The following is a 21,904-nucleotide window of genomic DNA, read 5'->3' as shown; positions in this document are numbered from 1 at the left end:
CTTCTCAGCTGCAAGATCGTGGCATGTCGGCATCTCCCTATTAGTGTAACTGTATCTAAGAGCCGCGCTGACCATAAGAGGACCTCCGAAGAGATTTCGTGGTCTCTTGAATGGGTGTTCAACAGCGCCTCCATAACAAGCGCAACAAAATACTCTGCTAACACTCGGTTCGCTTCCACACCTGGTAACGTACTAGGTGGAGTTCGATACACGTAGCATATTCCATCTTCTACTCACGGTCTTGCAGGGTACAAGAATACTGCTCACTGCAAAACGCCTTTTTTCACCAACACGACGGGTATCAGAAGCGGTCGAGTTGTACCAATCCCTTGCGGACACATGAGCTATCCGCCGTCAACGCCACATTAAAATTCGCCAGCAAAGCAGTTGAACGAACGATGAAAGTCTGTAGTGGTGCGCAAGGCATATGTGTCTTGCCTGTTTCGATGAAATTTTTGGACAGTTTGGGGATGTGTTAGAGGAGACACCGAGAGCTGACGCTGTCTCAGTACAGCGGAGGTCTCACTCCCAGCCGTGGCCGCTAGTCGGTTGAGGACAGGCTGTACGTTTTTCGTCGCAATGGCGATGTTGGGCCAGGATCGGCGGCAATCGGTGTCACAACATTTCATTTTGCAACAGCCGTTTATGCAGCCTTGCTTCTCTTCAAGTCGGACGTCACCAGGGCACGCAGGCCCTCGAACAAAGCGTCAGCACTCTTCTTGACGATGTTAACCGTGTCCAAAAACCGCACTCAGCGAATGGCACATTCACGGTAACGCTTTCGTAGTCGCCGCTCTTTTGCTGGTAATCGTACAGAACAGCGAAATTATTTCCGTCAGGGGAAAAGAGGCACACGAAGCCGCCAGTCAGAGACGGCACACCGGCCATTTTGCCATTGTGAGATGTCGATCTACCGGCGACGGTGACTGTCTTTTCGGCGCGATCAAACGAGACGGTGAAGCTCTCGCTGATCTTAATTTGGGTGTGCCTCGGTGCCTTTCTTGCCGTAACCTGATGATGGACGTGTCGATGAAATCGACTTTCGGCGTGGAAGGGATTGGTTCGTCAAAAGTCGTATCCTCCTCAACGGGTGCTTGTTCGCCGTTGTCTCCCCCTTCGGTGTTGTTTCCATTGGCAACATCCTCCTCCTCAGGGTTGTTTCCACCGTCGACATCCTCCTCCTCAGGGTTGTTTCCACTATCCTGAGCCTCACCGCCCTCAGTGTTGCCACCGTTCTGTTCCCGCTGTATTGCGTCTTCGGGACCTTCAGGAATTGGAGGCTGTTCTTCAGGGGCGCTACACACTCCTGGTTGCCGCTAACAGTCCTCATATTGAAACCAGTGGCGCATAAGCATTCGCGGTTGTCGCTGGCCATCACCGAGTATTGAACGTAGGATCTCAGCTCGCCACAGCCATTGTTGCGGCAGACCTCTGAACCAATTTGTCAGATAACAGCGCGGCGTTAGACCTGAAGAGGTTTTGACAAGTACTAGCAGCACTAACCACTGTGGAAGAAACGACCTGTCGCTATTTCCACGCAGCACAAGGCAAGCGGCAGCATTCGCTCGGTTTATGTGTCACGAGGCCTGACGACCCGCCTGGATCAAAGCATGCTAAAAAGGGGAGGCTACTGAAAATACCGGAAAAAAGAACATATCCTACGGTCTCCTGTAGCCCATGCACGTCACCTTCGACTCAGGAAGCGCTCGTCGGCCTTGGCGGAGTTCGTAATGACCAATGAAAGAATGCACCAGCCCCACACTCTCTCACCTTTTCTTTCTATTACGCGACAGTGGCTTCTTCTTGCTGTGGGAGTCATTTATGGCGGAACCGTCTCATCAGCGTCTAAGACGTTGTCTGCAAGCGTTCCATGCTATTGCATCTGGCTAGCCGAGGAGGTCCTGGAGTTAGCTTCCTGATTTTCAGCCAAGCACATTACAAGGAATACGGTCTTTTCGAGTGACTGTTCGTACTGGCAGACAAGGAACACTTCGTAGTCTGCAGCAGGCAAAGCTGTTTGACCTATAGAGGGTGTCGGGTAGAAGAGTGCAGGTGTGTTTGCGTGCATTGCAACTAGCCTGCTAGAAAGGAGAAGACGCGGAGACTAAGTAAGGACGAGAGCACTCTTGTGAGGTGTACATGACGCAAGAACAACTATGCGGCGGGGATTCTCACACTCCAGTGGATGAGAGGAGACCAGGCAGGACAGGCGGCGTTCCCCCGCGACGTCTCTGACCCCGAGAGGGTTTGTGTGCTCAGTACACACGTGTGGGTATGTCTGTTTTCGACTACCCCTCCAGTCATTCGTCTTCATATCTTGCATGGAATCCAGCGGACAGCGAGGCCCCAGACTCGACTGTCACAGCACCGGTACAAAGTTGCCGCATGTCTACCTTTCTAGGCGCCAAACTGCCACTTGACATGCCCAGGCCTCGTCCGCACAACTGTGGACTCTAAACAGCAGGTAGCCACAGCGGAGCAATCTCGTGAACAAACACATGGACTTGAACTACGTTTTTGAGTTGCACAATTCTGGATCGCGGTTCCGCTCGTCACGTAACAAAAAGACATCACGATTTTAGATCGGTTGGTACAGAATATCAAACATGAGATTCGAGGCTTAAATACCCGAATGTTGATTCGTCAACAATTTATGACTCGAAATGTAGTCAGTGGACGGGTTATGATTTGGGTATATAGTATGATCGTGGAGTCGTTACTGCGCGCCAGGTGGTGGTCCTGGACACTGAATCCATGAGCGTGAACAGTTCCTAATGCAAAGACTGGAGAGAGAGAGCGAGGGATTTTTGCAAGCTAGCTTGTGAAAGGCGGAGGGGAAGCGACGAGTACGGAGGTCCCACTGTCAACGGTATCCTCCGGTCCTCGTTTTCCTCGCACACGCCTTACATCTGTACCTCTGTGAAGACGGATGCGTAGCTGCGTTGAGACAACGAAAGACGAGACTGAGCACCCCGGGACGAGGCCGAGGGAGGGCGCACAGCCGCGCCGAGTGAAATGCCTGCGAGTGCCGCTTCCTCTTGCCCATCATTTTACGGTGCAAGACGCATCTTCGAACCCTTGCGCCTCACAGAGTTTCACCCGCTCCAATGAACCTTTCGTTTCCGCCGTACCATTCATCGGTGCCATACCGCCTGCCAGGTTTCTGCATATCCTCCGGGTACCCTCCTCCGATTTCCACTTCGAGTGCGAAGCAGCGCCCACCGCATCGACGCACACGTGAGTCAGTATATATACATATATATATATATATATATTTATGCTTGCACGGGTATGTCGGCCCGTACACGATACGTGAAAGCGAGATGTCGTGGGCCATGTAATTTGCTTGCCCGACGTCGAGCCGATCGCTGCGCGGCAACTTTCACCACCACGTTGTTCCACCGATCCGCGGTGTGTTGCGCGAGTCTCGCGGCACAGCGTTGCTGCTTTTCACTTTTCCGATTGCTTGTCCGTTCTCGAGCACTCGAGAAACAGGCCAACGTCCGGTGTTTCTTTGCCGTTCATCCTCTCGTCTCTCCTTCCCTTTGGTTCTCTTTTTCAGCCACTCCACGGGCGCCTCTGTCCTCGCTTTTCACCGACATATCTCGACCGGCAAGTGACCCGGACAATGGCGGTTGTTCGTGGGTCAAGACAAACACAGATATGGAAGAACGGCACCCCAGTCACAGCTCTGTCGCAGAACAGCCTGAACCGCAGGTATCCCCAGAGAGAAGACATGATTTCTGAGGAATGAGCAAACCTTGCTCGATACCCTGTCCCGTCTGAGCGCGCCATTCCTCGCCGTACAGTCAGGCTGCGGGTCTTTGCAAAGGCTCCAGGACGCCCGACAATGAACGCGGCTACGTCCCTTTTTCTCCACGAAATCGCCACTCGTCTCCTCGCGCTCAACTGCACACTTTCGTCCTTCGGCCGAGGCCGCCTGGCAACGCCAGTGGGCCTTTCCTGCCACGCTGAACCGTTCCCGTCCGCCGTGCCCCGTGACGAACTCTTCTTCTTGCCTTCTCACTTCTCCTTTCTGCATCCGTCGAACACTCCGGTTCCCGGTGTCTGTTTTCCCAGACGGGAGTCAGAGGGTTCGATCGCGCCTTGGGGGGTTGCCTTGTAACCTCCCGAGCACCCCTCCTTTCCACGAGACTTCCGGGCGCGGGTTGCGCCGCAGCCTGCGAGTGCGGGGGCAAGAACAGAGGGAAACTTGTCGCTTTAAACGGAGCGCGGAAACGCCTTCTTTTCCCCTCGCTCTTTCCCAGATTCTCGCTCGCGCGTCCACCTCTCCAGACAACGGGAGAGAGAGCCGCGCAACCAGTCGGGAATTCACCTTGGCCTCTCTCTCTCGCGTGGTTCCTCGAGCCTCCTCTCGCTGGGCACCGCCGAGGCTGTGCTCTCCGCTGCGTCGCGTCTCCTCTTCGTCCCCGCCCTGTCTGTGCGTCTGGTACACTTCGGTTTCCACGCTTCTCACTCGCAACCGCGAACTTTCCGCACCTGCCGTTCCCCCTCGTCTTCAGCGAGGCGCGAAGCCTCTCGTTCCGTGCGGGCCAGCACGGCGGGATCAGAAGACCGGCCTCCAGCCCTTCAGCTGCAGGTTCGCGACCTTGCGTGTCTCCCTTCACAGGCTCTGAACCGCCCGCCCCCATCCAGACTGTCCCGTGGGCAGTCTCGCGGCTGCCGCGTTGTCCTCCCTTCTCTCCTGCGCTCTCGGTGTCCGGTGCATCGCACTTTGTGCTCGGGCGGGTCTTCACGCTCTCTCTCCCCCGTCCTCCAGGCCTTCTCGCCTGCGTTCCGCCCCTGTCTCCCGTAGCTGCTGTCTCTCCTGGGCTCGCCCCCGCCGCGGAACATGATCGCTTCCCCCCCAGGAGACTCCGGCGCGGCGCTGCCGGGTGTCCCCGGCACAGACGGCGCGTGCCGCGCGAGTCTAGGAGGTCGCCCGCGTCCCGGCACCAGCGATGTAAGGAACGGGGGGAACCTGTGAATCCTTCCGCTCCTTTTAAGCGGATTTCTCCGGCGCCTCTGTCCTCGCTGAACTTGACTGTCGCCTGATTCCTGGGGCTCCTCCACTTGTGTGTGATCCGTAGCTGCAGTGTGTCGCATCTTGCTCACAGCCGGGGCCGTCTCCCGTTTTCTGCTCGGCGACGCGGCGCCCCGCGTAGACACACCACACGCCGTGTCCTGCCTGCCTGGCTCGGGTCTCTTTGGTGTCTCTTCTTCCGACTTGCAACCGCGTCGACAGCAAGCGACGTTTCTTCCTTTTCCAAATCAATCGTTTCTTTCTCGTCCTTCCCCACGCACGCTTCGCCGCGCTCCGGCGTGTCCCCGCGACTCTCGACCGTTTCTCTTTTTAGCCGACCTAGCCTGGCCGGCCAGCCTCCTTCCTCGGGGGTACCGCGACTCTCGCACGCCGCTTCCACTTTCCACATTTTTTACGCTTCCCGTCTCTCACCATCCCTACGTTTTCGAGGCGCGCAGCTGTTCACTGTATCTCTTTCGCTGTCTGCGTGCTGTCTCGTCCACAGCATGGCGGGTCCGAGGCTGCCTGCACGGCGCGCTCCGCGGCGTCTCCGCCGCCCCGAAGCCTTCCCAGGATTGCCGTTGTCGTTCGGAAGCGCCCGTTGAGCGACGCGGAGAAAAAGAGAAACGAGGCCGACCTGGTGCAAACGCGCGGCAGAAACGCAGTGCTCGTCGACGAACCGAGGTAAAGCCGAGACCTGGAAGCGTTCTCGGGAGAGATGGAGAGGGGGGGGACACGGGGGAGGGCCATCAGGGCCAAGAGTCTTCCCCGCCGAGAGCAGAGACGCCTCGACGGCACATCGCCTCTTCACGTTCTGGTCGCAGTTCCTCGCGTTGCCTTCCTTCGAAGCAGATCCGACGCGTCCCTCTCCACTGCGTCTCTCCGCCGCCGTCTCCGTCCCTCGGCTTCTGGGGCGCCGTTAGATGCGGAGACGGATCAGCGCGCCGCCGGTGTGTCTCGCAGCTGTGCTTGGCCATTCACGCAGCTTCCGCCGAGGAAGCGCGCATCTCGTGTCTTTTCTCCCGGTTGGTTCTATGCGATGCCTAACCACTGCACACGCGGCTCTTGGCTCGTGTCTCCCTGGCCTTCGAACTTTTTGCGTTTGCAGAGAAAAGGTGGATCTGACCCCCTACGTCATGCGCCACGAGTTCCGCGTCGACTACGCGTTCGACGAACACAGCACGAACGCCGAGGTGTACAGAGCGGTCGTCCGCCCCCTTGTGGAGACTTGCTGCTTGGCGGATGCCAGCACTTCCTGCTTCGCCTATGGACAAACAGGCAGCGGGAAAACCTACACGATGCTAGGCCCCCAACCCTACGGCCGGGGCGTCGAAGGTAACGCCAGAAAGCGACTTTCAGAGCCGACGCTGCACGAAACAGTCTCTGCGAAAACGCGAAAACTCGCCTCAGACCCTCCGACACAGCCGAAGACCGCACAGAAACATCCACCTGCAGTTCAAGAGCCATACATATCTACATACATATGGTGCGATGCACTCCGGCATATATATACATACATGCATATCTGTGCTTTGCAGTGTTCCTCACGCGTTTCGTTGTATGTTTAAAGACAGCACATGCATGGGTGTGTGCGCCTCGGCAGTGCTCTTCTCCGTGTGTTTCTCTGTGTGCTGGCATGTGTGTATATGTGTGTTTCTCTGTGTGCTGGCATGTGTGTATATGTGTGTTTCTCTGTGTGCTGGCATGTGTGTAGATGTGTGTTTCTCTGTGTGCTGGCATGTGTGTAGATGTGTGTTTCTCTGTGTGCTGGCATGTGTGTAGATGTGTGTTTCTCTGTGTGCTGGCATGTGTGTATATGTGTGTTTCTCTGTGTGCTGGCATGTGTGTAGATGTGTGTTTCTCTGTGTGCTGGCATGTGTGTAGATGTGTGTTTCTCTGTGTGCTGGCATGTGTGTATATGTGTGTTTCTCTGTGTGCTGGCATGTGTGTATATGTGTGTTTCTCTGTGTGCTGGCATGTGTGTATATGTGTGTTTCTCTGTGTGCTGGCATGTGTGTATATGTGTGTTTCTCTGTGTGCTGGCATGTGTGTAGATGTGTGTTTCTCTGTGTGCTGGCATGTGTGTATATGTGTGTTTCTCTGTGTGCTGGCATGTGTGTAGATGTGTGTTTCTCTGTGTGCTGGCATGTGTGTATATGTGTGTTTCTCTGTGTGCTGGCATGTGTGTAGATGTGTGTATCTCTGTCCGTGTGCATTCCTATTTGCCGTGATCTTGTCTGCGATTGTGCACATCTATCGATCGCGTCCCGCAGTCGTAGTGGCTGACTGTAGAGCTGAAAGGGTCTTCAGTCGAAAAAAAATACGCTTGGCGTGCGGTGCGCGAGAGAGACGGCGTTTTGTCAGCGACTCTTCTCTTCGCGCAGCTGGCGTCTTCGAGCTTGCGGCGGAAGACATCTTCAAGTGCCTCGAGGGCACCGAGAAGGACGCGTTCGTCTCCTTCTTTGAGATCTACAACGGGAAGCTCTTCGATCTGCTTCAAAACAGGTACTTTTTCTCTCCCAGTGCGTCTCAGGACACGTTTTTCTCTGTCGCCGTGCGGACGCGCTTTTGTGGCGCTGTGCCCTAGACGTGCGGTGTGTGCGTCCTTTTCTTCTGCCTCCATGCCTGCACTCTCACCTGCACGGACGCATGCATCTTTTCGAGCGTTCGTTCGATGCACGCGGTAGAAAGCAGAGAAGGCGTTCTTGGGAGCGCTTTCAATTTCTCTCCGCTGCGCTCAATGCCTGCTTCAGGAAACTCGTGGCCGCACTGGAGAATGGCAAGAAGGAAGTAGTTGTTCGAGGTAAGCTTGCGGGGTGAAACCGCGGAAAAGCGTCGCGTCTAGTCTCGGCAGTGGAAAAAAAGTCGCCTAATCGCTCTCCAGCAGTCCACTTGCCTTCACAGACTCAACAAAAACTGGCAAGCCAAAGGAGAAAAAAAAAACAGTCTGCCGAAAAAGTACCGTGCTTCCGCGCAGGGGAAAGTGAACGCCGCTTCAGAAAGAAAGCGAGACAAAACGAGACCCACGCACGAAACGGCAACATGACAGACTTTCAGATTCACTTCCTACTGGACCGTGGCGCTAGATACATGCATATACGGCTATACTCGGTCTGTATGTGTGCTCGTGTACCACCTACGTTGAAACTCTCGGTTGCATACGTACATCCTACAGTTATGACTGCTTCTCCGTATGTAGAGATAGATAGATATGCAACTTTTGGTGAGGCTAGTCTTTTTCGTGAAGTCGAGTGTTTTTCATCTCACGGTTCTCCTCAGACTTGCGAGTGGAACAAGTTCGCGACAAGGAAGTGCTGCTGTCTAAGATGATCGAGGGCATTGAACTTCGAAAGATCGGTGAGAAGAAGTCACCGGCGTTGCCACGTTGAGTTCTTTTTTTCTTCCCCTTGTCTGGTGTCCCCTCCGTGCTGACCAGCGGTTCTTTTCTTTTAGACTCCGTTGCATGTCCCCGGCTGTCGGGTTCCGTTCTCCAGCGCGCATCTATGGATATAGAGGTACCTCTATATGTATATATATGTATATATATATATATGAATAGTTATGGCTAAGGTGTGCGTGGAGATGCCTTTATCACTCTTTCTTTATCTGCGTCTGAATGTCTTTTTCCAGATGTACTTGAGTATCTGAATGCGCCCTTGAATGGGAAAAGCTCTTCTTTGGATGCGTGTTGCTCTGTACGCTCCAGGTGCAAATTCCGTGAACGACGAATCTTCACGGTCCCATGCAATTCTTCAAGTTCTTCTCAGGAAGAGACATTCCGGCGATCCGTGCGGTAGGGGCGGAACAGCGGGGCTGTCGTAGACGTGCAACCTCTCTCCTCTTTGTCATCCTCTGTGTTTCTCGTCTTTGTTTTTCTCTCGCCTCGCCATGCCTTTGCGCCAGGCTCTCTCTGCTTGTTTCCTCCCTTCTCTGTCTTGCCCCTGTGTGGTGTTTCTTTTCCGACGCCTCTTGTCGCGGCGGCCCGCGGCCTCTGGCTGTCTGCTGTCTCCTCTGTGTCTCTCGCCCCACCGCCCTTCTCGGAGGGTTCTCCGATTCTGTTTCCGCGTTCTTTCCAGGGCGCATCGCCTTCATCGACTTGGCGGGGAGTGAGCGCGGCGCAGATACACTCCAGCACAGCAGGCAAACGCAGCAAGATGGTGCAGGCATCAACCGCTCGCTCCTTGCCTTGAAGGAGTGCATTCGCGCGATGGACCAAGACAAAGGACACATTCCCTTCAGAGACAGCGAGCTGACCAAGGTAGCAAACTGCCCCGACGTGATGCATGCTCTCTGAGCGGGGACCAGACGTCGCAGCACACACAGGGATTCGATGTGTGGGATTCGAAAGAGACTGCGTGTGTCGCAGAGCTGTGGTGAAGCAACGTGGTTCGCAAGCCTCTGACAAAGCCACGCTCAGTACGGCAGACCAAAAACCAACGAGTCCATATATACATATATACATATATGGGTGTATGACCACACCGAGTCCACCTGCGTGATGTGGACATATACCACTGTAGGTATGCATGTTACGGAATGCGCAAAAGTGTGAATCGGCGCATTCAGTCGTGCACGCCTTCAACAGTGTGTTACGGTAGATCGATTTGCCTATAACGGGGGAGTCGGCCTTAAAGGGACGTTTTCCTTTCGCACGGTTGGCGTGGTGTTTTGAGCGACGCGCGTGTGGGCTGTGGGTGTGTTCCTTGTGCAGGTTCTTCGGGAGATTTTTGTAGGTCGGAGCAGCCGTAGCGTCATGATCGCCACGGTCTCGCCCTCGACTTCGTGCTGCGAACAGACGCTGAACACCCTTCGGTACGCGTCGCGCGTGAAGAATTTTCGCCAGGTTCCTCCCTCGGCGACCGCAGTCGTTCCTGCGTCCGTGGCTTCGCTCCCCCCGCGACCGTCAAGCAGCACGGACTGCGCGGCCTCGGGCCTTGCCTGCAGTCGATCGATTTCCTCTGCCAGCGCGTCCCGGTCGGCGCGCGCGTCTCTGCCGTGCATGCAGCCCTCAACTGACAGTCTCGGCGGCTTTCCGGATGTTCGCAGCCCCGTTGACGCCGAAATGCACGCTGTGGAGACCGAGCGGTGGGGCGGGGGGTCTGTGTCCCCGACCCCACACCTGGAGACCGCGGCGCTGTCGCCCCTCGCCTCGTGCTCGCCGTCGCGGGCCTCGCTGCGGAGCGAGCGCGTGGTCGCGGGCAGGAGCGCGCGTAGCAAAGTCGAAGCGAAGGGCGCCGTGAGAGCCGGGAGCTTGTCTGGGTCTCGCAGGGACGCGCGCGCAAGCCTGCCAGGTCGGGTTCGCGGCGCGCAGCTGCGGCCGGAAGTGCCCACGTCCAGTTCGGAGACGAAGCAGTCTCGCGAGGAAGACGAGTCCGCGGGGTCGGGCGACGCGCGGGAAGAGACAGAGCCCCAGTTGAGGGCGGCCCCGCGCCTTGCGCCAGGGCCTCAGCGCGACCGGAGCAGTTTCAGCGGCAGCACGTGCGCGCCGAGCTCCTGCGACCGACTCTCGAGCTGCGGAAGCGCTCAGACCTCGGCGCCGGTGCGCGCCGCGAGCGTGCGGGGAGGCCGCGCGGCGACTTTGCACCCGTCGCCGCAGAGACCCGGCGAGCGGAGCACCGGACTCGATGACGAGGCGACCGCGGCGTCGAGGCCGAGCGAAGACAGGAGGCGAGGGCCTCCCACGCGCGCCGTCTCGGGCCTCGCGGCCAGTCGCGACGCGGGCGCGGCTGCGCGGGCGCAGGTTGCAGGAATCAGCGAGGAGTTGCGGAACTCGCAAGACCTCGATCTCGAGGACGGCGAGACGGAGACGCTGACTGCGTCCCTGCCTTCGCGGCCTTCCTCGACAAGGAAGCCTGTCGCCGGCTCCAGAGTAGTTGCGGGCGACAAGGCCTCGCTGCTGCCTCGGACCCACGCCGCCCGCGCGTCCAGCTCGGCATCGCCGTTCGCCTCGCGCGGCGGCAACGGCGCGCGGGCGTCATTGCTCGGGTCTGCGCACTCCGCGACTCTTTCGCCAGACTCGACTTCCACGACTGTGCCTGCTGCGACCGTCGACGCGGAGGCTGTCTTCGGCGCGGGCGCCGCTGGGAAGACGACGCGCGGCCGCGGCGGCGAGGCCTTTGAGATCTCGTTGGGAACGCGCGCGACGCGAAAGCCGGGCGACTCCCGGTCGACTTTGCGGGCGGACGAAACCACCAGTGAACTGACGCCGCGCGGAGACCTCGAGGCGCTCTCCGCGACGCGTCTCTACAAGTCGACGCGCCTGTTCGGCGCCAAACTCGCCCGCGGCCGAGGCAAGGGCGCACCGAGTCTCCAGGGCCGTGAAGCGCAGAGCGTGGACCGGGAGAACGCCGATTCCTCGGCCGGCGAGAAGGACTCAGTTGTCGGCAGAAAAGAGAAAGGTGTGACGCCGACGCCGCTGAGCCGCCTCCGGAAGACGTGGCTGCGCGCGCAACAGGAACAGCAAGCTCAGCACGGCGCCCTCGTGTGTCCCGACGGCAGCAGCATCATCTTTGTGCCGCGACACGGAAGAACTCGCGACGCGTCGCCTTTCTCGCCCGTGTCTTCGACGGGGCGAGAGGGGGGGAGTGCGGCGCTCCAGGCAGGCTCGGGAGGGCTGGACAAGAAAAAGTCCGCCGGTTTGGCCTTTTCCCTCTCGAGCTCGAGTCCGGAGGAAGACGCGGAGATGGAGGAGGGGCTGTTGAAGAAGCGGCGAGACGAAGGCGAGTTCGACTCGCGAGATCGCGACTCCGCGACGCAGAGGTCAACCACGCGCCTCTCTGCGGTGTCGCCGTTCCTCACCTTCGCCGAGCGAGACGTTCGGCCAGCGAGTGCAGCGGTTCCTGGCCGCGGAGTGGCGTTTCCGTCCAAGCTCCCGCGGCCCTCGGCGTCGCCTGCGGGCCTGTCTCTCTCTGGAGACGGTTGTGGGGTCCGGGTCGAGAAGCCCAAGAGCGCCGTGGTCGCGCTGGACGCCGCCTCCCAGCGCCTCCTCGCGCACCTGCTACCCCGTGCAGGCATCCGCAGCGCGTCGCTCGCCTCGCCGAGGCGGAGACGGGGCGACGCAGCGGAACCGAGCGACGGCGAGGGCGGTGCGGATGAGACGCAGGCAGCGCTCGCCAAGCGCAAGAAGGGAGAAGCGCAGGGCGAGCCAGGCGACGCGGACCTCTCCAAGGCGCGCAGCCGGGAAGAACGCATGCACTTGGGCAGAGAACCGCAGACCATTCTCCAGGAGACATTCGCATGCACGGCGGACTACCACAACCTCGACCTCGCCGAACTCGACAGGCTCCAAGGCGCCGTCGCAGGTAAGCGCGGAAGGCAGAAAAAGCGGGCACGGGGACGCCTGAGGCGTGGACGCAGAGACTCGGGGCAGTCTCCAGCGCGTGGCTTCACGTGGTCCGCTCTGGTCTGTTTTGCGCCTTTTCAGACCGGAGGGCTGCCTGCATGCAGCGTCTGTTGCAACTCGCGAAGAAACGCGCAGAAGAGGCCTCGAGTCGCCACGGCATCAACGAAAGCCAGCAGGTGAGAAACGGTGGAACACCCGGCCCCAGTCTTCTCGCCTCCCCTTCCCCGTCCCAACAACCCACTTCCCTTCGAAAGCTGCCTATATATATATATATATATATATGTGTTTGTGCGTGTATAGATGTGTATAAGTGTGTAGGTGTGCATTTGTGCGTGTCTGCCGAATGTGTGTCGCCGATGTGGCGTCTCTTCGTTCCTGTCAGGATGTGTGAAAGACGCAGCTGTGAATCGTTCTGTCGACAAGGAAACTCGAAATGCGTAGTGGCGCATGCGGGGGGTGCGGCCGCATGCGTGACGGGTTCGTCCGGGACGCTTCCGATGGGCTGTTTCTCTCAGGACATCTTGGTGTGTCGCCTCCATCAAGCGAATCCAGGTAGCAGCGAGTTCGGAGAATACATGAGACAAAGAATGGAAGCCGACTTCCGGAAATTGTTGGCAATGCGGTAAGAGAAGCACAAGAAGACGGGAAGTCTGTGATTTCCCTTTCGCAGCACGCATTCGCCAGAGGCGACGGAGAGAACTCGGGGCGGGGAGTCCCTGCATGCGCGTCAGTCTTCCTCGCAGGGGTGGAGGGACAAGGTACAGGCCTTCCAGTGCACACGCTTTTGCGACGAAGAGTGGAGGACAGCCTCGAGAGAGGTTTTTTCGAGATTTGGTGCGCCTTTGTGGGATTCTGTCTCCGCGCGCCACAGGCAGTTGTGGGTAGAAGCCGAGGAGCTGCGCATGCTTCATCGCCTGCTAACGACGGAACACCAAACAAAGTAAGCGGCTCTTCTCGCTGAGGCGCAAGCGCCCGCACACATCAGTATATATATATATATGTATATTTATTTATATGTATATTTATATGTATATTTATATTTATATGTATACATGTGTATTTATATATGAGTAGTCTATTTACGCCGATTCGTTAGAGGTCGGAGTGGGCCTGTGACGGAAGTTTCGCATCCAAGTTCTGCCTTCTCAAGCAGGTGTATATATACTTGTGTATACATATATGCATGTAGACGTGTTTGTTTTCTTTGGTTCCTTTCTTTGTCGCAGATCGGGAGCAGCGAGGGCGAGGAGCCCACACAGATCCCCGGCGAGTCCGGGAGCGTCGCCGTCCTCTCGAACCCGGGCGGCCTTAGACGAAGGGGATGTGTCTTCGACCTACTGGAAAAAGGCAGATGTTGGTAGGGAGGCGAAAGCCGACCGAGCAGCGAAGTCTCCACGCTTTGCTCGGAGGCAGTGCCGAGCGAAAGCGCCAAGTGTTCCTGCAGGAGGAAGTTCCCGGCCGGGGGACGACACTCTCGTGAAAGGCTCTTTGCGCGCGAATGTGGCGCCGCTTGAGCGTTTCTTCTTCTGTGTTACAAAACAAGAGGCGAACGTGGCAACTCTCTGCGAGGCGCACGGCAGGTCTTCTCGGGGACCGTCACGAACTAGGTGTCGTGCGTGAGGGTGTGAGGAAGAGACGAACCTCTCGAATGCTGTGTTTTGCTTTGCTTTTTCAGAGCAGACGGGTGACGTTGAGATGACGGAGGCCTTCCCTTCACCCCCGCTTCTCTCGGGGTGCGCGCCAGTTGGAGAGAGCGACGTTCTCAAAAACTTACTCTCCCAACAGCGGTCTCCCCGCGCGTCTCGCTCGCTTGACGCCGACGCCTGCGCATTTGTAGACTGCTGAGGAGCGAGAGACAGACCCCGAACGGAACTTTCCAGATATAGAAAAAAGAGCGCTTTCACACACGGCTAAAGTGTCGGCACCCGCGAGTTCGGCGCCTCGTGAAAAAAAAGAAAAGCCTGCGTCGACGCGGCACTCAAGGAGGCGACTTTACCAGAGCCAAAAACATACACGCGTTCACCTCGCCACGCGGATGCCAGGTGCCAGTCAGTGGCGCGAGCGAGTCGGAAAACTCCCAAAACGCAATCAGAAACTTGACACATACTTACATATATACACATAGATATATATATATATATACATGTATGTATAGATATGCTCGCATGGATGTAGATATGTATCTGGAGAAGTCGTCCATGCTTCTGTGTTTCCATACGCGCGTCCAATAAAGTGGGTGCCGCAGGTGTACGAAGTGGAAACCGTCCTTCGCGAGGAGCGTCGTTGTTCGCCTTCCCCAGCACGGGGGGAGTGCTCCGGCTTTCGACGGAGAAAGATTGAATGGGGTGTCGCGCTGCGCAGCTTTGTTTTTTTACTTTTTGCATGCACTGGACACAGAAAACTCCGGCCAGAGCGTGCGCTTCGCGAATTTTTTCCTGGTGTGTTTTTCCCAAACGCCGCCGCCAGGTCCCAGTCGCGCGCGCCTTGCGGTCTTCTCGTTTGTCACGCGTCTTTTGTGGCCGTTTCTCTGTCGAACAGTCAGACACCCCGCGTTTCCTCCTTTTGAACGTGTGTGAATCATCGCATGTGTGGACTTTCGTATCTTCGACTCCTTGGGGCCTGGTCTGTGAAGGCGTCTTCTCAGTGGCAGGCTCATCGCACACAGAAACTTCAAGTTTTTTCTTTTCCTTTGCCTCGACCTGTCCGTCTGTAGTGGTTGGGGGGGAAGAGCGAAGTGTGTAATTCTCTGTGCAAGCGCGAGCAATTTCTCGCCGGCTCGTCTCTGCTCTACCGTTCCGGTTTTTCTCGTAGAAGATGCCCCTGTCACGTCCAAACGCACACCGTGGAAGAAAAAGCCGCCCGTAAACTTGTCGGTTTCTCTCCCTCTCGAGACGACTGGAGAAGGCGTCCGAAAAACACGGGAGAGACATTTTTGCTCCAGTAGTAAAGCACACTGAAAATCTGGTCGCAAGAGCCGAGGTTCCGCGGCGGGGGGTATGAAGTCCGCCTCTCTGTGCCGCAGAGGCATCCTATCTGCATTTCCTCTGCCTGTCCTTTTCGTAAACCGACGCATCAGCTTTTTGCTTCCGCGCGCAGAACCGCGGTACGATACACGGCACTCTTTCTTCGCATGCAGTGCGTTTTCGCCTGCGCTTGGGCACCTGTTGTCACTTTTGTGTTCTGTCCCTTGTTTTTCGAGCTTCCCGTCTCCGTGAAGACACGAAGGTGCGACAAGACAGATCGCTCTAATCGCCGTGTTTCTGGAGAGCTGCGAAGTGTGTCGTCGTTGCTGATTCTCTCACAAGGCCGGCGGGCGGCCTGCAGGTGTACTTACAGAGCGCGTCGACACAGGGTCGTGTCGGCTCGAGCGAGGGCACGTTCAGTTTTGCGAAATCGGCATCCAAGGAGATTTCGCTTCGAACCGAGGTTTTTCCTTCGGCTGAAGTGCATGGGGGTGTTGCCTGGGTTCATGTTCGTGGAGCGCTTGTCTTCTTCCAAGAGAAATAGACACATGGAAGTGCGTAACGACAGCGTGTACGCATCGTGTAGTCCGCAGTATCTGCGCTGCTACTAAGAGCCTCCCGTTGTGCCTCCCCAAGGAAATGGAAGAAAACCCCAAGGGCAGCACGGAAGTCTACTGGGAAGTCACAGAAACGCAAACCGCGTGAGAATTCGGTTGCCTGTCTTGCGGGTTCTGCCCCTATATTTCTCGAGGCAAGCTCCGCGGACAGCAACCGTCGTGTTTCCTGCGCAAACTCCCTTTCTCGGACGCTGTTCCCCTCCTTTTCACGCCTGTCGGCACTGCTAATCAACAGCCAGGGGTGACCGCCTGAAGTATAAAAACGTTTTTCTGGCAAGGAAACCAGGAGTGATTTTACTGTTATTGTCAACGGCCCGCTGAGGTGGTCTCTCTCCTGTTTTTTCCCTCTGAGTCGGGGCGAGGACAGCTGGCCTGAGTGCACGCAAACAGGTTCCTTCCTTCCGCGTCCACTCTCGCGACTTGAAGAGTGTCATTCTCGCTTTTTTCCGGGTGTGATTTTGGCACACGGGTGAGGCCGCTGATGCGTGGGAGCGGCGTGCTGAGAGCCTGCGCAACCGTGTCAAACAAGAGGACTGCTTTTCGATAAAAAGAGGGTGATCTCGTTCGCTGCGAAAAATCTGGATGAGGAACGCAGAGACCTTCAATGATTTCTATGGTTGAGCCCTTTTCCGTGTTTCCCCCCCACTTTTGAGGCGGGAAAGTCGCGTTCTCGAAGCCGTCTGTTACTTGTCACCGCGCGGAAAACGGCGAGTTTTCTCGCAAACACTTTCTCGTTCTGTCACGAAAAATCCACTGCTTTCCGTCTTCCCTTCTCAGCTTGCTCGCTGTCCGCTCAAGAAAGCAGAGGCAAATCCAGGAACTGGCGAAAAAAACGCCTTCCGTGTCTCGCGGAAACAGCGCGAATTCGCCGGTCGAGTGTGTCGGTACAGCGCGCTGCTGAGGGTTGGCTAGATAAACAGACTTGTCGCGTTTTGTCTGTCGGGCTGTCTCGGCTTCTCTCTCGCGGTCCGTGCTTCGTCATCTGCTTGCTTCCATCCACCTGACTCTCGCTTAAAGTAAAATTTTGAACAGCCCAGACAATCCCCTCCTTTTCGTGCTTTCCGGACTCGACGGCGTCCACGCTCTACCGTGCCTCGTGCGCGCCGGGAACCACAGTCTCGAGCAGAGCTTCGAGAAGCTTTCTGTAGACTTCGAGGCACGAGAAGCCCTTTTTCCCGTCCTTTTTCTCTCGGGAACACTGCACAGAAAGGATTTCGCTTCAGCGCGCAGCCTGGCAACGTCGTTTTTCCATGGCTGCCGGCGGCTTCGACAGCTCTTCTTCTTAGGCACGAAACCGGTTCTGTCCGAAAGATTTATCGCCGCCGTACGCAGGTACTCACCTCTTTTGAACTCGCTTCTTTCCGCAAACAGCGAGGCCGCGAGAGAGTCGTCTACAGAGGACTCACCTGGCGGGGACTGGGGACGTGCGGCCAAAGCTACGCCCGTCCCGCGGGCGCCCCGCAGTGCAGTTTCCCGCTCGTCGTCGTTTCCCTTTTTTCGCCTTCTGTCTTGGTGTGTCTTTCCTGTCGCCGTGCTCCGCGCCTGTCTATCCTCGCGTCCTCTGCTCCCAAAAGAGACACTTCTCCTCTTTCCCCAACCGTCCCTCTCTCTTCCTTCACTTCGAAGCGTGTCCGCGCGCCCTACCCCCCCCTCCCCCCCGCCCTTCCCTAACGCTTCGCTCTCGCCTTTCGCTCTTCTCGTGTCGCTCCTCATATCCACAACCACCAAACTGTACCCCGACCGATCGGCCTCTGTCCACACAGCTGTATCTCCCTCGTATCTTTCCTTTTATCTGTCTGTATCTGTCTTTCCGTGTCTTTTCCGCTGTCTCTCCGTGTATATGAACAGCGTGGTTCACGCACGAGAATCGACCGTTACAAACTTATCCCTTTTTCGATTTCGCGAGGCACAGCGTCTTCCCTTTGGGCGAAAAGATGGAGGACTATCGTCAGCGTCACCGCGAGGCGTACGAGCGTCGCGTAGCTGAACAGAAGGCACGCGAAGAGAGAGAGAGGCTCGCAGCCGCCCAGCAAAATGGAACGGGCGACGGAGCTGCGCAGCCCTCGGCCTCTTCGCCTGAAAAAGCCCCCCAGAGCGGCCCCGCCGCTTCCGTCTCGGACCTGTCTAGCGCTCGCGCGCCTGCGGGCGTCGCCGCCGCGTCTTCCTCGGCCTTGTCGTGCGCCGGCGCGTCGCCCGCTTCTCTCTCCGCCGCCTCCTCGGCGCGTGCGGGGGATCGGGATGCAGCTGCTCTGGCCGCTGAGGCGGCTTCTCTGGAAGAGGCGCGCCGGCTGCAACGCGAGTTCGAGGCCGAGATGGAGGGGATTCGCCCGCCAGACGACACGTACCAGGAGACGCTCATTTCCGAGGAGGTTCCGCCCGCGACTCTCGCCTGGTGGGACACCGCAGGCGCCTTGCCGGTGGGGGTCGCGCACGGCTCGAGAAGCCCGAGTCGGAGCGGCCAGCCGGCGGAGCCCCGCGACCGAGTCGCCAGCGCGGTCACGCCTCCGCAGGCAGAGGGTGAGGAAGACGACGCCGCTCTCGCCCGGCGTCTCCAGGAAGAAGAATACAACCGACACCGAGGGGTACGCAAACAGAGAACACATGCACCCACTGGGCACACAAAAAAGGAAAGGAAAACCAAAAAGAGACAAAAAGGAGGGAGAAAAGAGAGAGAAGGGGAATGTGCGGCGCTGTCTTTGAGCGGCAGAAAGCGGAGAGACCGCAGGGTGTGTACCAACTCCCCACAAACAGAGAGAAAAACACGCGAAATGCTTCACAGCGCCTCCGAAGCGCGCTAGCAACCCGCGATAGCTCTACACGCATCTTGAATGATTGTATTTTAGCGGCGAAATGCCAGACAACCACGCAGAGATTCGGCTTTCCATAAATCGATTTGGAAGAACAGGCTCTCGCCCTGTTACGCCTCTTCACGAACACCGCACAGAGAAAAGGCCCTTTTTTGCATGCGCGTCGACTTCCTATTTAGACGTAGACATGGCGCCAGGTCACAGAAAAAACGCAATTGTGCATACGCATTGAGGCAGCCTATATATATATATATATATATATGGAGACTGGGTGGCTGTTTCGCGGCTTAGCAGAGTGCCTGCAGGAGTCGAGGGAGGAGAGAGGGAAATGGGATGGCCCTGGCGTGGTTCTGCTGACCTTCTCTTCAGGTGTCTCCAGTTCAAGTGGGGCGATCTGTGGCCGAATCCCCTTCTCGTCCGCTGTATGCGCAGACTCCACCGCGATATGTGGCGACGCGTGCCCACGAGTCTCCGTCGGCGCCTCACGTTTCTCCCGCGTTTCGCACATGTGCGGGCTCTCCAGAGCGCTGCGTCATCGACGTAGACAGAGACAGCAACAGCGACGTGCAGGTGTCTTCTCGTCCGACTTCGCCCTCGCCAGCTTCGCCTTCGCACGGCCGCCCCGGAAGCACACCCAGCGGCGCAGCGTCGCCGTGGGCTGTCCAGGGCACCTGGCCAGCCACTCGGGAAGGGCGAACAGTCCCGGGTCGCGGCTCTCCAGGAAGTGCAGTGACGCCTTATCCTGCGCGGTCTCAAGAGGCGGAGGTCTTCGCCGCGGCTGGAATCGATCTCGATTCCGACGTGAGTCTCTCCACAGAGCTTTGTGTATCTCCTCATCCAAGCTGCATCTTTCTCGTCTCTGTGTACCGCTATGCCTTGTCTCTCCTCTCTCTCTCTTGCTGGCTGTCTCTCTCTTGCGGTCACTCTCTCTTGTCTGACTGTCTTGCTGTCTCTCTCCTCTCATTCTTTCGCCTCCTTTTTTTCGCTGTCTCTCTTTCTCTCAGGAGGCTATCCTGCAAGCTGCGATCGCGCAGAGTCTCGTGGACATGTAGCGGCTGTGAAGTATCGAGAATTTTCCTCGCGCTCCGCCAACCGCGGAGAAGGCGGATTGAATAGTAAACGGACAGAAGAAAGGATAGTTCCTGTCTCGCTTCAGAGCAGCGTGGGACTGACGTCGAGAAGGGGCGTAGGGAACGGGACTGTTTTTGCGGCTCTTTTTCCAGGAGGCCGACCGGAAGCGCGGCGCACTCGGGCGCTCTGGCGGCGGGACCGTTTTCCGCCGTCTTTTTCCGCGTTCACATTCTCTTGCTAGAGAAAAGACGCCGCGAGGAACTCTGGTGAAGCTCTCGACGATTCCCCCCTTCCCTTTGGGAACCGTGCGCGAGACAACCGAGAGTGCCAGTGTCCATTCTCGGTCTCTCCACCAGAGAGGCTGAGAAGCTACTCAATGTATCCTTACCTCTATCCATTCACAAACATGTTTATATATATATATATATATATATATATATATAGGTAGATAGGTATGCCTAGATAGATGTACGTATGGGTAGAGGTACCTATGTAGACACAGATATGTATGTGGCGGTGCACTTAATGCTCGTTCTCGGCTTTCTTCGGCGTCACTGTTGTTCCTTCTTTTTTTTACAAAAATTCCGGTGGTCAGCGCGAGGTGTCGAAAGACAGCAGGGCCGTGTTACTCTCGCGTGTACGCTCGCCGCTGGCGGTCTGCTCCTTCAGATCTGAGTTCTGTCGTAGCCCGGGAGGCGAGGCCGCCGTGACGCCAGCGCTGATGCCTGAACACGCGTGTGTGTGCACGCATGAAATGTGCATGCTTGTACACCGAAACACGTAGCGCTGTGTTACCTCGCCGTCTGTGTCCCTCTTTGTTTCGGGGGGGGAACCAGTCGGAGACACGCGAACAAACGATGAGAAGATGCACCCAAGTCAAGCAGGCACCTGTGCTCTGACCTTTCGCGAGACCCCACAAAAACACGCAACGAGGAAATGCTTCGACAGCCATATATATATATATATATATATATATATATATACGCAGATGCAGTTGCGTCCGCTTTTGTGTGAAGCGGTAACACGCTTGAGGGACAGAGAGGGTGGGGGTCGATTTCGCTGGTTGTGTTTTTTCCTCTTCTCGCTTCTTCGCAAGCTCAACGCGTTGGGCATGCAGAGAAAAGAGATCCACAAATTCGTCAGGAAATGGCGAGATGACTCGTGCGTGGGGACGCCGCTGCCTAGGGCGTTTTTTTCGCGTCGTGGAATTCTCAGTATATCGTGTTGCTCGCCTGTTTTGCCCTCTCCAAACCTGGATGGGCTAAGAGAAAACGAGAGCCATGTGTAAAACAAGTTGGAGGAACCGAAAAAGTTGCTGGCGAGTGAATTGATACCAAGCGTCGCCGTGGCCTTCGGCTCTTCTCTTGGGAGCTGAAAAGGCGTCTTTAACTCTTTATAAAAAGAGGTCGACACATACAAAGTCTCTGTAGAGAGACCTCCCACTTGCGACACCCACGAGAAGCGTTTCGATCAGCTACGGAGCTCGACAGCTGCTGGAGTGTATGCCAGTGCGCGTACAGGTGAACATCCGTGTGTGCACCGCCGTGAGTGCCTCATGTGCGTTTCAGTTCCCTTGTACTGTAGGAACGTGGCTCCTGGGGCCGCCCGCGGCTTTGCTTTCCTCTCGAACTACACACCCACTCGATTGAAGTGTCTGTGGAGTCTCTCTGCGGTTGTGGCGGCGCGCACCCTGCGTCCGCCGTGTTTTTCTGTGACGGCCCATTTCAGTGCCGTGCCTGGTCAGACCGACCGATGTTGTACGACGCGAGGATCTCCAACGTCCTGCGTGTCTCCCTCTCCTCGGCAGAGCCGCGCATCGAGTTGCGTCGCCCCAGCCGTCCCCTCTGGTCGCCGCGTGTGCGACAGCACTCGTGGAGAAAGAATCGGAAATTGTACGGTCACAACGCGTTTCGCTCGCCACCAGTGAGCAGTTCAAGAACACGGGAAGCTGCTGCGACTGGTGCCTCAGCGCCGGAGCCGCGTCGGCCTCCCACAGCACTGAAAAGCGCAGTTACCATCCGAGCTTGTCAGCCGGAAAGCTGCATGCACTGTCCTCCACTGAGAGGACACGGCGTCGAAAA

The 21,904-nt window shown here is 57.1% G+C and overlaps 2 protein-coding genes across 2 annotated transcripts; both read left to right on the top strand.

The window, feature by feature from the left end:
- Window positions 1–4,852: 4,852 nt before the first annotated feature.
- NCLIV_013810 (hypothetical protein) lies at window positions 4,853–14,210 on the top strand (the record flags this gene model as incomplete). Its single annotated transcript, XM_003881571.1, has 14 exons — window positions 4,853–4,963; window positions 5,529–5,707; window positions 6,132–6,358; window positions 7,408–7,528; window positions 7,777–7,826; window positions 8,303–8,380; window positions 8,730–8,816; window positions 9,100–9,281; window positions 9,735–12,324; window positions 12,447–12,541; window positions 12,881–12,987; window positions 13,237–13,305; window positions 13,592–13,722; window positions 14,041–14,210. The coding sequence occupies 14 exons, from the start codon at window positions 4,853–4,855 to the stop codon at window positions 14,208–14,210; spliced, it is 4,197 nt and encodes a 1,398-aa protein (XP_003881620.1).
- Window positions 14,211–17,879: 3,669 nt separating this feature from the next.
- Window positions 17,880–19,804, top strand: NCLIV_013800 (conserved hypothetical protein; the record flags this gene model as incomplete). Its single annotated transcript, XM_003881570.1, has 3 exons — window positions 17,880–18,527; window positions 19,122–19,553; window positions 19,757–19,804. The coding sequence occupies 3 exons, from the start codon at window positions 17,880–17,882 to the stop codon at window positions 19,802–19,804; spliced, it is 1,128 nt and encodes a 375-aa protein (XP_003881619.1).
- Between the last annotated feature and the right edge of the window lie 2,100 nt (window positions 19,805–21,904).

This window comes from Neospora caninum, chromosome V, assembly GCF_000208865.1.
Source record: "Neospora caninum Liverpool complete genome, chromosome V".
NCBI lineage: Eukaryota > Apicomplexa > Conoidasida > Eucoccidiorida > Sarcocystidae > Neospora > Neospora caninum.
The sequence above is the reverse complement of the archived record's forward strand: the minus strand, read 5'-3'. Positions and strand labels throughout refer to the sequence as shown.